Source organism: Cydia amplana, chromosome 3 (genome assembly GCF_948474715.1).
Source record: "Cydia amplana chromosome 3, ilCydAmpl1.1, whole genome shotgun sequence".
NCBI classification, from domain to species: Eukaryota; Metazoa; Arthropoda; class Insecta; order Lepidoptera; family Tortricidae; genus Cydia; species Cydia amplana.
In genome coordinates, this window is record NC_086071.1 from 14,288,863 (window position 1) to 14,307,183 (window position 18,321).

Sequence of the window (18,321 nt, forward strand, 5' to 3'; positions counted from 1 at the left end):
TGTTCAGTGATCACCGAGTCGAGTCGAGTCTGTTGAGTCGAGAGTACCGAGTCGGACTGAGTCGGTAGTACAGTCAACAGCAGAAGTTGCTAGGTAAGCGGGCGAGGAGTTCAAAATAATCTTAATTGACGCGACTTTATTGTTAAGAGAATAAGAGCGTGTTAAGGTAATTTTGAACACCTCGCCCGCTTATCAACTTCTGCTTTTGACTGTACCTACTTTCTCATCAATAGGTCTCATTATCGATAGATTTCTCTATTCGCGGGAAATTCAAGAAACTCATGTCACTAGCTAGGCAGATTCGGGCTCCTAGACACTGCAGGTAGTGGTCGTGTACATAGTACTAAATAACTACAAAGTGCTTACTATAATTAATACAAAGTAGTCAGTCTGAGAGCCGGCGCCGCGATTACCGCACGTGCCCGCGCCAACATGAGCGTTCTAGACGCGATCACGCGTTTCGTAGTGTTTAACCTACTTACTGTTTACTACAGTATCCTCACATTGGGATATTTCGCTGTGAGATATGTCAAGAACCCCTTTGCGGACCCTTGGGCCCAGAAGCTGCGGCTGGAACCGCCGGCCTGCCTGACGGACCCTAAATATGGAGTACATAAGTACATTAAAGTTAATGTGAGTTTATTGTTGCTACTTTTAAAAATTATTAATTTAATTATTTACCTACTCTGGGTGTACACCCAAGAGCAAACATATTTAGGCCAATTAAATTAGATCCAAAAATAGCGTTTTGAGCAATCAATTCCCAGCAAGCTGGAAATTGTTTATAGTACTTTCATTTGGTCCTAAATGCGTGTAATCCGAGTTTGCTCCATCTCAAGAGGTGTGCATAGATTTTGGGAGCCTTAGGAGATAATTTTTTGCTTTGTTTGCCAAAGCACTCCATTTAGAAGGGACCCACTATCAATTACAATGGCACTACCAGCAAGGTTTGGTAAATTGAATCAGACACTGGCGTTTTCGGATTTATAGCATAAAAATCGGATTTTTAATATATAAAAAACAGAAATTCAAGGTGGCGGCCATTTTTTACAAACTTTGACTAAGATTAGGTAGGTACCTACTCTGATATCAATTTTCATTGTGATTAGAACAAATTTTCCGTCGGACGTCATCGTTTTGATTTACAAGCAAAAAACTGAAAAAAGAGCGAAAATTTATGCACACCTCGTGGGATGGACCAAACTCTGATCACACGCATTTAGGCATCAAAATGATATCCAGCTTGCTGGGAATTAATTCTTCGAAAAAATCTAATTTGATTGGCCTAGCAGTAAAATTTAAATGGTGTAGCACATATATGGCACGTACGTAGCTTTATTAGTAGGTACCTACCATGGAAGAACCCACAGAACGTGACTAGGCACAATTAATACCTGTTCACAATAATTACAAACACTCCATCGATACACCTACTTATGCGGTGGCAGGTTATGGGCCATAATTTATGCCACAATTTAAGTGCTCCTAGAACCAATAGGCCCTTTGGGCTCTACCGCGAAAAATCGAATTTTCTTTATTTGCCCCTATCACTTGAATATGTAAGTAAGATCGTTACAGATAGAAGCCAGATAACAAAATTTTGATTTTCGTTTTTCACGGTAGGCTGATAAGCTCTCGGAGATCCTATATTACCTACAGCGAACATCGAAAATCGGAATTTGTTTATTAGGTACTCCACATTATAATACTCGAGTGATAGAGGCATATAATGAAATGTCGATTTTCAATGTCACTGGTAGGCTCTTTTCGCGATAGGCCGTCAGATTCCTACATATTAATTTTATATCTCTCCAAATAGGAGACCGCTACACTATGGGTTGAAACGGTCAAAAAGCGGATACCTACTCGAAGTTTTCTGTGAAAAGCCTATTTAAAAAAAACGCCATTCGACAGGGAATGGCTCACCAAACAATAATTGTGGTACAATATTTTTTCAAAACAATGCATATTTAATTTTAAAAACAAAAAAAAAAACATTTTTTTGGATGAAAAAGTGGATGAAAATTACAAATACCTATTCCACCTTATTTTGAGGAAGGTATTGAATTTTTAGGAGGTTATTTTTCTACTTGTATAAAGTATAAACAGATAAGCAGCCTACTTATGTAGGTGGGCATTTTCATTTTAACTTGCACTTTAAAGCGCGACTTAAGTCGTGTTGTAACGTCTAATCGTTACATTCCTGACAAAATAGGTATATGGGATTTGACATTGACCGTCAGTTTTGTATATAATGATTGCTAACCGGCCGTTAAAAGTGCACAGTTAAGTGAAAATGCCCAGAGCCCGTACCATGAGTCACTGACAGTGTCAATACTGACATATACGCTATCGAGAACGTAATTTACTTCCTATAGGTACATCTCGTTCGCACTAATATGCGAGTACGAGCGAGATGTATAGAAAGTAAATTACGTTCTCGATAGCGTAAATGTCAGTTTTGACACTGTCAGTGACTCATGGTACGGGCTCAGGTGCCTATTTGTTTTCTTAGTCCAGTCAAAAGTCCATAAAAAATCGTATTTTGTCTAAAGGTCTTGTTTTTGTAAAATTACATTAGTGTTTGATATTTTAATGCTATAGTAATAAAAACAAATTACCAATACTGCGTTTTATCAACAATTTATTTATATATAAATAGTATCAATTTAAAACATAATAGGTACTTACCCCTAAAATATTTTGTTAATTTTTTTCATTAAATAATAAAAAAATGTATTATCAGCAAAACATATTATTATACCACAATTATTGTTTGTCGAGCTATTTCCTGTCGAATGCCATTTTTTAAGACAGGTTTTTCGCGAAAAACTTTCTCGCTTTTTGGCCGTTTCAGCCCATAGTGCGCTAATCCATGTGTCTTTCGCGTCAGTTGAAGGTCACATAGCTTGTTGCGTTGCGTTATGACCTAATTAATAGCCTACTCGAGGTCAAGTGTGATAAAATTTTCATTGAGGATAACGTAATTCGTAACCAATTGCGTTATCATCTGAGATCTGAGTCACCAACATGAATCTGATGCGAGTATGCGCGTGGGCGCGCGACGAAATGAAAGCCTCCTCCTTTTTGGAGGTGATTAAAAAATTACACACAATTCAATGGTATACAATACAATTCAAATAGGCCCTTCTCTTCTTTTGTGAGCTGGTCCCTATTTCACCACGGCGACAGGTGCGACAATTCGACAAATGTCACTGTTGCTGACGTCACAAGCATCCATGGGCTACGGTTACTGCTTACCATTGTGCGGGCCGTATTCTTGTTTGCCACCATCATTGTATTATTAAAAAAACTTTATTATATCGGCAAAAAACATGTATTTCTCTTTTGAAGTTTATGATGATGATGATGATGACAATTGTCACACGATTTAATAGAACTTTCGGTAATTCTTGACAGAAAATGAGTTCTGTGACAGACAATTGTCGTGTTTCTTGTGACAATTGTCATTAGCTTCGCAAAATAAGTACTTATTTATTGGCGATGTAATGGAGTTTTTAACCGCCTTCAAAAAAAAAAAAGGAGGTTCTCAGTTTGACCCGTATGTATGTATGTATGTATGTATGTATATTTGTTCGCGATTATCTCGCGTTTGGCTGAACCGATTTTGATGCGGTTTTCAGAAAACTGTTTCTTACATTCTGGAGAAGGTTTTAGTATACATAGATCTGAGCTGATGCTGAACCCTGGTTGTACCTAGTGGAACTCAGGTTTGGTGCAACATAGGCTCACGCTGTTTTGGTCATCCGACACGCCTTGATGAGCACTTGGGAGAGCAGTAACCAAGATAGAGCTGATGCTGAACCCTGGATGTACCTAGTGGAACTCGGGATGTACCTAGTGGAACTCAGGTTTGGTGCAACATAGGCCCACGCTATTTTGGTCATCCATCACATCATGATCAGCACTTGGGAGAGCAGTACCCAAGATAGAGCTGATGCTGAACCCTTGCTGTACCTAGTGGAACTCAGGTTTGGTGCAACGTAGGCCAACGCTATTTTGGTCATCCATCACATCTTGATGAGCACTTGGGAGAGCAGTACCCAAGATAGAGCTGATGCTGAACCCTTGCTGTACCTAGTGGAACTCAGGTTTGGTGCAACATAGGCCAACGCTATTTTCGTCATCCGTCACATCTTGATGAGCACTTGGGAGAGCAGTACCCAAGATAGAGCTGATGCTGAACCCTTGCTGTACCTAGTGGAACTCAGGTTTGGTGCAACATATGCCAACGCTATTTTGGTCATCCGTCACATCTAACACATCTTGATGAGCACTTGGGAGAGCAGTACCCAAGATAGAGCTGATGCTGAACCCTTGATGTACCTAGTGGAACTCAGGTTTGGTGCAACATCGGCACACTTTGTTTTGGTTAACCGACTTGTCGTCGTGTGTCTATGTTGCAGAGTTCCACTAGGTGGGTCGATGAACTTTTTTCTAACTGCCTTTAAAAAAAGGACGTTCTCAGTTTGACCCGTATGTATGTGTGTATGTTTGTTCGTGATTATCTCGCGTTTGGCTGAACCGATTTTGATTCGGTTTTCAGAAAAGTGTTTGTTACATTCTGGAGAAGGTTTTAGTGTACAGTAGGTACATGGATGGTTTGAAAAACCAATTGGACCCGGTAGGTGGCCATGCTATAATTTATGTTGCTGAATCCGATTTAGATAAAATAGTGGGAGTGGGAGTCGGACTCGGACTGGGACCGGGAATGGGAGTGGGAGTGGGAGCAATATACTTACAAATCGTTTAGCACCAAAACGTCATATTATGTTGTGTCGCGATTATCATCGAGTTAGGCCATCACCAACATTGGTAGGTAGTTACTAGCCCAAAACTAAATGGAGAGCCTAACAAACTAGTATTTTAGCCTAAAACCTAAAATAAATGAAGTACCTACCTATCACTAAAAAGAATAAAATAAAATAAAATAAATAAAAAATAATTAAAAAATTAAAGATAAACAAAAATAAAACCAAAATAAAATAACTTAATATAATATCTTTTTTTAAAAAAGGGAACCGCCTTCAAAAAACCAACCCACTGAAAAGTATAAAATAATTTTTATATGGCACCCCTTTTCGTGTCCAGTCCCTATCCCGTCGTAAAGCAAATTTTTGCCAAAAAGTAATTAATACCTAATAATAAGAAAATTAATAACCATTCGGGTAATTACTTAGTTTTTGAAGGCGGTGCCAAACCAACAAAAACAGTATTTACTACCAATCAGAAAAAAAATACGAGTACGTAGTACCTACAAGAACTAAATTAATGAGTAAACTAAGTATGTCTTTATAATGCAAGTAAGTGCAGCGTTCTTTGTTCTCTAAAATATCGGTTCTCAAAAATTTTGGTTTGGCACCGACTTCAAAAACTAATTAATTACCCGGATGATTATTAATTTTCTTATTATTAGGTATTTTATTAATTACTTTTTGGCAAAAATTTGCTTTACGACGGGATAGGGACTGGACACGAAAAGGGGTGCCATATAAAAATTATTTTGTACTTTTCAGTGGGTTGGTTTTTTGAAGGCGGTTCCCTTTTTAAAAAAAGCGGCCAAGTGCGAGTCGGACTCGCCCATGAAGGGTTCCGTATTTAGGCGATTTATGACGTATACAAAAAAAAACTACTTACTAGATCTCGTTCAAACCAATTTTCGGTGGAAGTTTACATGGTAATGAACATCATATATTTTTTTTTGTTTTATCATTCTCTTATTTTAGAAGTTACAGGGGGGGGGGGGGGGACACACATTTTACCACTTTGGAAGTGTCTCTCGCGCAAACTATTCAGTTTAGAAAAAAATGATATTAGAAACCTCAATATCATTTTTGAAGACCTATCCATAGATACCCCACACGTATGGGTTTGATGAAAAAAAAAATTTTGAGTTTCAGTTCGAAGTATGGGGAACCCCAAAAATTTATTGTTTTTTTCTATTTTTGTGTGAAAATCTTAATGCGGTTCACAGAATACATCTACTTACCAAGTTTCAACAGTATAGTTCTTATAGTTTCGGAGAAAAGTGGCTGTGACATACGGACGGACAGACAGACGGACAGACGGACAGACAGACAGACATGACGAATCTATAAGGGTTCCGTTTTTTGCCATTTGGCTACGGAACCCTAAAAAGATATTATATTAAGTTATTTTATTTTGGTTTTATTTTTGTTTATCTTTAATTTTTTAATTTTTTTTTAATGAATATGTTGTTGGCAAACAAGCACACCGCCCGTCCGGTGGTAAGCGGTTACCGTAGTCTATGGAGGCCTGTGACGTCAGTAACAGTGATGTCGACAATTCTCGCTCCTGTCACCTTGGTGAAATAGGGGCCTGGTAAATTTTATATCAGAATTTGAGACCTGTGGTGCTTTTGAATTAGGTATACTGTAAAATTAAGCTACATGTCTATTGAGATGGTTGGAACCTACAAGTCAAAAACTTTAAATCTGAAATAGTTACGAAAATGGTAATATTAGAAATAAGATTCTACACCGTTTTAAATTATTTAGGTAGGTATTAAAGTTTATGCTGGCATAAAATAAGTTAAATCAAAGCATTTATAACTTCTTGAAGTCGCAAGCCTTACCTTACAGTACTTTAAAGGCGAATATTTATTAGTTCTTCATTACTCATCAGTAGAAAGTTAAAAACCTTGCCGTAAAGATCTGTCCTCAGCAGTCTCAGCTAAACAGTAATGCGGTTCACTCAATATTTTTATTAGAAATGATGTCGTAACTGTCATTGCTGATTTCTCAAAACTTGTGTGGCGAAGACCGATAACAAAGAGTATAAGTATTATGGTACCTACCTATTGTGAAAGTTCTTTTTATTATGACATACGATTCATTATTAAAGATAGGTACATAGGTAGATTACTACCTATGTACCTATCTTTAATAATGAATCGTATCTAACATTAGTTAGGTACCTAAAAACAGTAAAAATTTACAGTGCACGTACGACGCTCCATTGCGCTTTGTACGTTCTGCCATCTTGTGGTCTAAATCGGAAAGTAAACGAGGTAGGATCCATGTAGGACTATCTTAAAGGCCTGCAGCGCACTTACAACCCCTATGGTGTTGCGGGTGTCTATGGGCGACGGTAATCGCTTACCATCAGGGATTTGTCTGCTCGTTAGCCTCCTATATCATACAAAAAGGTACAAATACAAGTAGGTACTCTTTATTGCACACCTCAGTAAAAGAAAACAATACAAAAGAAAACAGAAACATAAGCAGAGGTACTTAAACAAAAGGCGGCAGGTACTAGACGTTTTTCATTTTTGATTGAGAATGTGAAGAATATTTCTGTTTTCTGAGCAACATGATACAAGATAAATATCTCTGAATTATAATTCGGAAGTTTAATATATAATTATAATTCGTTTTATAAACTTAAGAGGCCCTAATATGCCTTGTGAGATCCCACTCACATTTTGTCGAAATTCAAGGAATCCTGCTGCTATACCTGTTAAGGCCTCCAATACAATACAAATATTATCTGGGGGCACGGTAGTGGCATAGTATAGTAGGGCACGGAACAGACTGACAGACCGACAGAGTTACTTTCGCATTTATAATATTACTAGCGACCCGCCCCAGCTTCGCACGGGTTAACAATTATACATAAACCTTCCTCTTGAATCACTCTATCTATTAAAAAAACCGCATCAAAATCCGTTGCGTAGTTTTAAAGATCTAAGCATACAGACAGACAGACAGACAGGGAAGCGACTTTGTTTTATACTATGTAGTGATAGTGATGATGTAGTGAAGTAGGGAAGTATGGATATCTAGTTTCAGAAACCGGGTTGGTCCGCATCGCGTTGCAGTTTGCAGTTTGTTCACCCCGAGTGCAATGTGGCGAGAAAGCGGAACGATCGACTCTCGTGCTGCACTTCAAAACTGTGTTTATGCACGCCGATAAATTACTGATCATTTCATTCTTAACCCAAACATACAATTTCTAGATAACATCCATTTCTAGATAACGAATGTACTGATGTAGAAACATAAGTATCGAAATTCCGGATATGCATGTGGAGTATATCACACCCAACCCGTGGAGCGGGCATACTTACATTTAGGGGAAGTCCGGGTAAAGCGAACACCCCAGGCAAAGCGAATTCGGGCTCCCAATCCTAAACTAGTCGACTTTGTCGCACCACGCGCCTATATAATGTTCAAGATCCTTCGCTCTATGAGCGGCAAGCGTCACAGGGAGCGGTCGCTGTGAGCGTCGTCGGTGAGGAGTCAAAATGTGTTTTTAGTGCAAAATATTCGATTTTGAAAGGTAAGTACATTGTATGTTATTTTGTCACAGTAATTATCTCGAATTTTAATTCAAGATGCTTCTATTGCTTATTAAAGTATCTTCCTTTTACAACGCATTTCTTTTAAAACAATCCAACGGTTATTTTTTTTTAATTCTTAATTTCTTTAACTGACTGAATGGGCAAAGTGGATCGGGCAAAGCGGATAGCGTGTTCACTTTGAATTTATTAGGTAATTTTTTTAATGATAATATTTTGTTACAGATGGTATATAAATATCAAAAAAAGATCGATAATGACTCCTGGCTAACAGACGTCATGTAAATGGCTATCAGAACGTGGATTCGCTGTGTTAAAATGTCTTCAGATGTGCCGTGAAGACTTATGCTTATGAAATCAGTGAAAATATATCAAAAGTTACTTGTGACAGCTTTTTCTAATTAATATTATTGAAATGATCTTATGTTGATTAATTTTCACTTAGTTATTAAGTTCACTAAGATTTTATTAGTAATATTTGCTTTGCCCGGGGGCCTGTTTCACTTTGCCCGGCACCCTGGGCAAAGCGAATAAAATATATTTTTTTACGTTTCGTTCAAAATTGCAGCAACTATTAAACATTGGAGGCTAGTGTTGTTTTTAAATTAAAAGATTATTAAATAAAGACTTATTATTGATACTTTTTTCATTTCTTCCTCGTTAAATTTTTCTGTTATGTCAAGTCAAAGGTAAAGGTGTTCACTATGCCCGGACTTCCCCTACAATACCGAATTCGTTTACCTTTGCTACAAAACGACCAATAGATAGAATAGCATTATCTATATTTGATATTGCTCACATGTTAGTAAGATGGAGACTAGATACTGTCATATATCCTACTGGGATATATTATAATTATTGTCAAAAATTCTAATGTATGCCACTCTTGTATATTTATGACTCCTGAACTCAACTGAGTAAATACTCAAGTCGTTGCGTCGTAGTAGGCTTACCTAAATTATACGCTTTAAGAAAATGGCAAGAAATATTTCGTGGTCTCTTGAACTTGGCACAGAAAAAACGGGCTCAGTTGTAGGTCAGTGGTATGATGGCGATGGGCTCACCGAGAGTTACGTAATTTACTTACGCACACCTTAGTATATAGTGCGTCCAATAAAATTATGCTCCATTCAGTTTGGACTGGTTTCGCGCCTTCGTTGGGGGTTTCTAATTAAATTTTTGAAGTGAAAACTTCTTTAGCGGCGCTGTGCACTTTTTGTGATGGGGAAAAAATGTTAAACTCGCGAGAGGTGTCACGTGAGCGTTTTCCAAAAAAAGTGTACATTTCATTCATGTCTTCAAAGTATTGACTTCTTGGGCTCATTTTACTCAGAATCATTTGTACATTAACGCCTCATACATGAAAAAATGTGTCCCAAAATTTTGTATGAATTTTTTTTTTCCAGTGCGTCACGTTCATACAAAACCAAAAATTTTTCATACAAGAATGTGACGATCTGGAAAGGAAATCTTTGGACACATTTTTTTATGTATGAGGCGTGAATGTACAAATGATTCTGAGTAAAAGGAGCCCAAGAAGTCAATATTTTGAAGACATGAATGAAATGTACACTTTTTTTGGAAAACGCTCACGTGACCGTAAGACGTAAGACGGACACGTGACCTGATCGAAAAACTGTTACCTACTTCAATGTCATTGAGTTTTTCTTTATTGATAAAAAAATGCCATTTAGTGAGTTTCGCTCTAACTGGTATTAACATAATTCGAGTACTAACAGTGATGTGATTAGGGGTTTCAAGTAATGCGACTAAATAACGCTTGATGGCGTTAACCTCAATTATAGGTACATAGTGCTGCAGACATTTTGCAATAGTGATTGAGTTTTCACTTCTGCCAGCACTCCCGGAGTGCAACCTGTTGTTTTTTAAGCCACACTCGTGCGCGAATCGGGGCGTTCATTTGTTATTATCATGTGTGAGCCGGAAGGATTGTTTTAGGTACCTAACCGTAGTGTTTTATATTTTACAGAATGTCAAGTTACATTATTTGGAAAGCGGCGATCCGTCGAAACCCCTTATGATATTTCTGCATGGGTTCCCTGAATTCTGGTTTTCTTGGAGGCATCAGATCGTGGAGTTCAACAAAAACTATTGGTAACAACGTAACAACTTACTCTACTTACCTATTACTCTACCTTGGGACGCCATTTAGGGTCCTAGCTAAATTATTTGGTCCGTAATTATTCTATGGAATATCCAATTTCGCTAGAACCCTGAATGGCATAACAATCACGTGACTGTACCTTAGGTAGGTAGGTAGGTACTTACTCATATTTATTTAATATTTTATTTCTAATAAAACAAAAAAAATAGCACACTGCCTCGATTATGTAGAATACAAAGTTTTATAATTAATGTTCATTAAAACTGATAAGGAAATATATCAATCCAAAATAAAGTCTCGTCAACCAGGAGTTGATCTATATAAATTCTAATTTATCGCATACTTATACCTAAGTAGGTATTTTCATTTTAATTATTGTGACTATGTATCAAGTGATCAACGTATTGATGTACCTAAATGTAATAATGTATTTCAGGTGTATTGCTGTGGACATGAGAGGGTACGGAGACTCGGAGAGGCCGGATGATGTGTCTGCGTACCACATTGATCTCCTGGTGGAAGATGTTCGTGACCTTGTTCGTCAGTTAGGTACTTAAGAATATTACGCGAACGCGATGGCTATATTCATTTAAATATTTATGTTCCCCATTCCAATATACCCACCAGGTACGTTTGGGAAAATGTTGTGCGGGCGCACTGAATAAATTTAAAGAGTTCTTAGAAAACTAGGAATATGTTTGTGGCTTTCCATCAGAGAAGGGTACACACGAATTTAGAATTCTAAATTTAGTAGGTAGTTAAACAGCAGCCTCGGGAAGTGTCAATAACATTAGCAGGGAAAGGTTATAGTTTTATACGATGTTCCCGCTCACCGCCCTGGGTACTTCAGTAGCAAAATACTCTTTCTGCTAAGAAGGACAAGGAAACAACTTTTTAAACCTTTATCTTCCCCTCTGAGCAATAATAACCCCCTAAATAGCGTATAACGCATAATTTCAGGGCGAGAGAAGTGCATCCTAGTGTCGCACGACTGGGGTGGCCTGATCGCGTGCCGGTTCCGAGACGTGCACCCTGACGCGCTGGACGCGCTCGTGATGCTCTCCAGCACGTCCCGCGAGGCCTGGCTGCACGAGCTAGTGCACAACCCGGTGCAGAGGAAAATGTCTTGGTGAGGGAATGTTGCTTGTCTAATGTAGACGCGCGCACGGACGCGTTGGACGCGCTGGACACGCTCGTGATGCTATCCAGCGCGTCCCACGAGGCCTGGCTACACGATCTCTTTTTGTTTTCATTTATTTTATATTTAATTTTTATCGGTAGGAGCTCGAAAACAATACAAAAGTTAATCACAGTCCACATCCCGGTTAATATAAGTCTAGTGAAACTACCCGTTCAAAATTTTAAAACCTGCAATCTGTTTCAGGTATGTAATGTTGTACCGCGTGCCATCCCTCCCCGAAAAGCTGATCACGATGGACGACCTGCGCGTATTTGACTTGTGCATCCCCGCCCAGCCCGGCAGCCTTGACGTCGAGTGCTACAAATACTGGTTCGGAAAACCTAGTAAGTGTGCTAAAACCCGTTTACAGTGTGAGGAGTAAGATAAAGTATGAGAAGAGAGAGTAATAAAGGTAGCACGAACATCCAGCAGAAGGAATCGCAGATTCGCGGTAGGCCCTCTGAAACAATATTAAATTTGATCTTTGCAGATCTAGTTAATTTTGCATCACGCCCTGCTAGTGACGGGAAACTAGAGCAAATCCTTTCTCGTGCTAGCGTGCTACCTACTTATTATGCGGTAACCCCCGAAGGACCGGACGCAGTATAATATGCGTTATAGGTGCGAGGCTGCACATATATTTAGCCCCCTCCACACTAGTGCGCGAATCGCGGCTTCGCCCGTGATTCACGCACATAGTCTGGAGGGGGCTTTTAATGAATGTTACCTTTTACCTCCAAAACGGATCGACCGATTATTGCGGTAGACCCGATAGTTGCGCTTTTCTACCGAGGATTTCTAATACACTAGCGATAGTTCTTAGATAGGTTTTACTCAAAAGGCGCATGTTTCACTAACTCGAAAGTTGTAGCCTAGCAGTGGCAATTTCCTGAATATTTCTAGGCTAATAAAGTAAGTAACCAGAAATGTATGGTGAATTGTCTTTGCCACGTGACAAGTGAAACTAGGTGTCGATGACGTTGTGTTTTTGACGGGGATTTAATCTTATATAACTTGTTTTACAGCGGCCGTGACCCCACCAATCAACTACTACCGTGCGAACTTCGTATACACCTTGCCCGACAAAGCTCGCTGCGAGCGCCCCGTCCCCATGCTGGTCGCCAACGCCGCCGACGACAAGTACCTCTCGCATTCCATCCTAGACCGCATGATGACAGAATACGCACACATCGAAGCGAAGCTGGTGCCCGGCTGCGGACACTTCATTATGCAAGAAAAACCAGAAGTCGTTAACAAGCTAGTGAGAGAGTTCCTAGGGAAACATAAGCTTTAAACTAGGTTATTTTGTACAAAAGCTATACCATTGTTTTATAGAAATTAAGTTTTTTTTTATATACCTACCTACTTATACATAATTACAATTCTTTAATTTACACTGGTTCACCAGTACGCACGTCCTTATTATTTGTAAATAATTTAATAAATAAAAATATCCTATTACTATAGTCCTAGTCTGTATATTTTTAACCCAGTCCGAGTGATGAATGTAACTATTTATAACTGGAGAAAGTTATCAAAGATAAGGCCCGGGTCAATACAAAGAACATGCACATTGCACAGGATGTTGTGTTGGCGTAATACACGCGAGATACACGGGCTATACGGCTGAAAACCAAACTTCTGGGCTTCTGGCCAGGCTCACCTTTTGCCAGCAACGTCGGGCTTTTCTACACGACAACCCAACAGCTAAAAGTTAGGCTGAGATAAAGATAACTCACGCATACACTGATGTGCAAGTCGTACAAGTGTTATTTCAAACTTCTATGGATTTATGACGTATAAATAACACTTGAACAAGGGTTGATCTCCCATAGAACATTTGAATTTCGCGCCTTTTTCTACTGACAAGTTGGGTGCGTTTGAGTATAGCAGTTCTATATTAGTCTTCCGACCACTGCTACCATGGTATACTTGGTCAACCAGATCTTGTCAGTAGAAAAAGGCGGCAAATATGAAAAATGTAGGCGCGAAGGGATATCGTCCCGTAGAAAATTTGAATTTCGCGCCTTTTTCTACTGACAAGATTTGGTTGACCATCTTTATAGTTTCCGAGGTGGTGGGCAACCAAATTGTATTGAGTCCCCATATCAAAATCTAGAAACTTGCAAGGTCACTTTGGGCAGACGCAAAAATTTCGTTACACCATGTGCAATAATTTTCATCTATCGTCTTACTTTACTCTTTGCTATCGTTTCTGAACGTATTCTTGTCAAAAACTGTCACTGTCAATGAGTTTAAAACTAAAAATTGTATTCAGCCATTATTCAGCTGAGCCGGTTATATGCGTTGTTTATTATTTTACTAGTTGAGGCAATTTCATTTCAAATGATTCTGGCTATTTCTTACTAATAAATTAGATCCACAGTTATTTAAAAGTAGATTCGTTGCATTGCCGCCATGTATCACTGTGGAATGCGTCAATTGGAAGAAAGGCATGTCGCCAACCAAGTTGATCTTATGGTTTGGAGCAACAGACTTGATTTGTTAGCGTTAAGTAACTTCAAAGGTAAGTTTGTAAACTATCGCTGTACATTATAACCGTCGGAGTTTCTAAGTTAGCTTGTATGAAAATCTGATTCTGCCTAGAGTCAATCAAACCCATTACATGTAAAAAGGTGCACGTCTCGCAACGCTTCTACTACAAAAAAGTTTTGAGATGTAATGTGAAACCAAGTCGGTTATTTTAATCAGTGCCAGGGGGTGTTAAAACTGTATCAATAAGATATCTTTAATTTGTAAAACGTATAATGACTTGGCCATCGCACGGCTGCATAATGACATAAGGATCATCGCCACCTATTAAAAATAATTCTAATTGAACATAACGCTAGCGCTAATTGCAGTTTGAGCATTACACATATTTACGAGTATGGTACGAGTAAAGCATTATGTGCGATTGCCAAGTCATTATAGTCAGATATTAACATTCCTGTTAACATGTTTTGTTAGGAGAGGTGCAAGTACATAGACTTATAAGTTGGCAAAAAGTGTGGACATTATCTCCACCTAAAGAAAATGTTACAGTGCAAGCTCTGGCTTGGAGGCCCGATGGAAAGGTAAGGTATTGAATTTTTTTGTTAGAAAGATTCTTTAACAGTAATGAAGCTGTATATTTAGTGATACTGGTTCCTATTTTTGGAATACATTCTATGAAATCAGTTATATAATTGTGTCAACCCATACAATGATAAATCATTATTTACTGTACTATATTCAGGCATTAGCAGTTGGCTACAGTTCTGGCAGCGTCCACATTGTGGACATAGAAGACAAGGAAATCCTCGACAAGTATGATTTGGAACCGGAGCCTTCTGAAGAGTTTGAAGACTCAAAGCATTACGGTATCACTTGCATCACTTGGGCAGTCAGAGCTACTACTCTGGAAAGTGCAACAGAGTATAATATCTATGTAAGTTTTGATTTTGTGTCAAGAATTAATTAAGCATAGAACTTACAATATACCAACTAATTGAAAATCTTTAGAATTGTATCAATTTTAATCTCCAGGTAGGACTTTGGTGAATAAAATACCTCTAGGTATAAAACTTTTACAGTACATCTGGTGCTCCATTACGACTGTGATATAATAAGCACATTACGTAACTATATCGAAAATTTAAAACGATACACATGCAAATTCGTAACTTGTGTCGAATTTCCTATTTTTCGCACTTGTATCGTAAATAACTAATGTTATTGGAAGAAAATAAGAAACCTTAAATCTTTCAGGACGATGCATCAATATTTCTCCAAAAAACACCATCGCTTAGCAGTGGCTATAAAAACCAGTCGTCCGAGGATAATGTTAAGGACATCAAGGAGATGCAGGAGCAGACCCAACTCAACATGCTGCTGGTTGGCTATGGCACTGGACACATCTATATGAGTGTGTTTGGCAGATACCCATACGGCACTATCCATCTCACACAAATTGCAAAAGACGAATTTGGAGAGTTCAAAGTATTAGACATAAATCTTTCAGAAGATTTTAGTATGATGCAAGTATTTTACTTAGATAGAGCTACGAACAATCTGTACGCGGCACTTATCAACACAAGTGTGTTGTCTGCCTATGCAGAGGAGATATTTGTTGTGGCAAATAAACACAGCCAACTGACTCAGTTGATGTCTCATCTTGATCAGACAATGATATCTATTACTGAAGCCTGGGAGCACATTCTATTGGAAATGGATACAAAAATGGCGTACTATGCTGCGTCTGTCCCGGAGGGTGGAGTGTCTGCGGATCTACTAGAGCTACTTATGCTAGGTAAAATACTTCTGTGCAATAAATGCACTAAAAATATTCTGTGCTGTTGGCCGATATGTAATAGTTATCAAGGAATTGATAAAAAGTTGTTATGGATTTTCAGGTGTTCCGTCTGATCAGCTGGAGTTGTTTCTTCTGAAAGAATTAACAGCAAAAGGTTTGAAAAAGTTAGGGAGCTCAGTCGAACTGAGTTATTCTACAATTCAGAAACTGGTTCTCAAGCAATTAAACATTGTTGGACAAAGCCTAACATACTACCTGGCTGAACTTAGAGGCTTGGCAAGGATACCAGATCGATATAAGGTAGGTCATGTGTTTTTATTACATTTCAGGTATTTATTTTATTTACTAGGTACTAAATATCCTGATATTTCCTCTTATTGCCTCTCTATATCTTCCATTTTTAAAAACTATTTAAAGATGTTTAAAAAATACATTATTTAAAAATTCTTAATTCACTGCAATATGTTGTAGCTACTTCCTGTGCCCCTCTTTTCCCTTACCTCACCCCAATTCCAAACTTAAGATGGCTTCTATTCTAGCTGGTAGTTGAGGTTTCGGAAAAATCCTGACATACATTCAAATTCGAGTAAGAGGTTAGTGGACTTGTGCTGTTTACAGATACTCGGCCTCGAGGAAGCCACCGTGACCGAAGCCATCCGCGCGTGCTGCGCCTTCCTGAACAAGAGTTTGGAGCTGCAGCAAGTGATCGACATCTCCATGCGCCACTACAAGGCCTTCTTCCGCTGGCTCTTCGTCGTCATCGCCAGGTTGCTAGATGAACAAACACCCAGCGAAATCGTCAAAATAACTCAGCAAGAACTCACGCACCTTGCAGAGTTCTTGTACAACTTTGATAATGTTCAAGTGGAAGGGAGCGAAACTGTGTCCGAAAAGCCTGTGAAATTCAATCTGGAAAGACTCGGGCAGTACCTTCAGGACCAAGATCTAACTATATTAACTGATAGCGATGATAACCCCTGGCATAAGTTTCTTGCAGAAAATGCGTGCTTGATGAAAGATAACGAGACCATTTTCTCTATGTCCGAATTTAGAAAGTTCTCCCTAGTGCAACAACAAACGTTTCTGAAAAATGCTATCAATAAAGTCTTCGACGTCACAGATAAAGATACCGGAAAACACTTTTCAGTTCTGTACAATCTGAGGTGTTATGAAGACAAATCAAGTTCGTATACTAAGAATAATCTACGGGTATCTCAAATGTTTGATCCGGCTCAGCAAAGATTCATGATGGCGTTTACAAACAACGCAAGCGGAAGTGATGGAATTTGTTTCATGTCGGTGGCTATCAAGGAGAAATCTTGCAACGCTTCAGCTATCAAATATTACATAACATCCGGTTTGATACGGGACTTGAACAAGGAACAGTTTGACGAGGAAAATGTAGCAGTACTGGACTTGCAGTTTTACTCAGCAGAGTACTTGTCTATGTTGATACGGCACCCGTGCAGCAGTGAAAGTACGATATTCGTGCAGTTGCCTCTAAAAATAGCGTTGGATAATGCCAACGAGTTCAATGTTAAAGCGAAGTCCTGTATATTTAATGAAAAAATATCTCGAAGAAACATTACGTCTCTGTTAGATCAGGGCATTTACACCGTGCTGGACAAAATGGATGGTTTTAGAATAGCCGTGTCGGGCGGGCGCCGGGTGGCCGTGGTGCTGTCCGCGAGCCGCAGGAAAGTCAGAGTGTTCGAAATGGAGGCCGACGCAGACGACGACGATGACACTCTGGACTCGACGCAACAGTCGCTGTCGGCAACTAACGACTCATACAGAAGTGATCAATGATCTTGTTAAATAGAAAAAAAAGTGCATTCACCTATGAAAAAAGTACAGCCAGAGTAAAAACAGATAAAATAGGAAGACAGATCCAGATCAACAGAGGGGTAAGACAGGGAGACCCAATGTCACCAAAGCTGTTCATAGCGGTCTTAGAAGAAATATTCAAAAATCTAAACTGGGAAGAAAGACAAAAAGGCATCAAGATAAACAACAAATATTTATCAAATCTCCGATTCGCAGATGACCTGGTAATATTAGCATACAGTGCAACTGAGCTCAGTATATTACTACAAGAATTAAATACACAAAGTCAACAAGTAGGTTTAGAAATGAATGAAGAAAAAACTAAAGTTATGACCAACTCAAAAAAAGTGACTATACAGATAGAGAATACATCACTGGAATATGTTGACGAGTATATATACCTTGGAAAACAGGTATCTTTCACAGACTGCACAAACAAAGAAATAACAAGAAGAATTGGACAGACATGGAAGAAGTACTGGTCCATGAAGGATATATATATATTTTTTTTTTTTTTTTTTTTTTTTTTTAATCTAATTTTTATTGAGGCTTTG

General features: G+C 38.6%; 2 protein-coding genes across 2 annotated transcripts; both read left to right on the top strand.

Moving 5' to 3' along the window:
- The first annotated feature begins 389 nt into the window (after positions 1-389).
- On the top strand, positions 390-13,006 carry LOC134662796 (epoxide hydrolase 3-like). Its single transcript, XM_063519101.1, has 6 exons — positions 390-633; positions 10,332-10,456; positions 10,903-11,015; positions 11,427-11,595; positions 11,851-11,990; positions 12,672-13,006. Exons 1-6 carry the CDS (start codon positions 433-435, stop codon positions 12,938-12,940), a joined length of 1,017 nt encoding a protein of 338 aa, XP_063375171.1. The 5' UTR covers positions 390-432; the 3' UTR covers positions 12,941-13,006.
- A 933-nt stretch (positions 13,007-13,939) lies between these two features.
- LOC134662757 (anaphase-promoting complex subunit 4) lies at positions 13,940-17,755 on the top strand. Its single transcript, XM_063519044.1, has 6 exons — positions 13,940-14,173; positions 14,617-14,723; positions 14,885-15,076; positions 15,397-15,937; positions 16,041-16,240; positions 16,559-17,755. The coding sequence occupies exons 1-6, from the start codon at positions 14,065-14,067 to the stop codon at positions 17,747-17,749; spliced, it is 2,340 nt and encodes a 779-aa protein (XP_063375114.1). The 5' UTR covers positions 13,940-14,064; the 3' UTR covers positions 17,750-17,755.
- Positions 17,756-18,321: the final 566 nt, after the last annotated feature.

Excerpts from the sequence above, each read along its gene's own strand:
- LOC134662796 (XM_063519101.1), top strand. The coding sequence starts at position 433 with ATGAGCGTTCTAGACGCGATCACGCGTTTCGTAGTGTTTAACCTACTT. Across the intron at positions 634-10,331 it reads ATAAGTACATTAAAGTTAAT|AATGTCAAGTTACATTATTT; the intron begins GTGAGTTTATTG and ends TATATTTTACAG. Across the intron at positions 10,457-10,902 it reads GAGTTCAACAAAAACTATTG|GTGTATTGCTGTGGACATGA; the intron begins GTAACAACGTAA and ends AATGTATTTCAG.
- LOC134662757 (XM_063519044.1), top strand. The coding sequence starts at position 14,065 with ATGTATCACTGTGGAATGCGTCAATTGGAAGAAAGGCATGTCGCCAAC. Across the intron at positions 15,938-16,040 it reads ACTAGAGCTACTTATGCTAG|GTGTTCCGTCTGATCAGCTG; the intron begins GTAAAATACTTC and ends ATGGATTTTCAG. Across the intron at positions 16,241-16,558 it reads GGATACCAGATCGATATAAG|ATACTCGGCCTCGAGGAAGC; the intron begins GTAGGTCATGTG and ends TGCTGTTTACAG.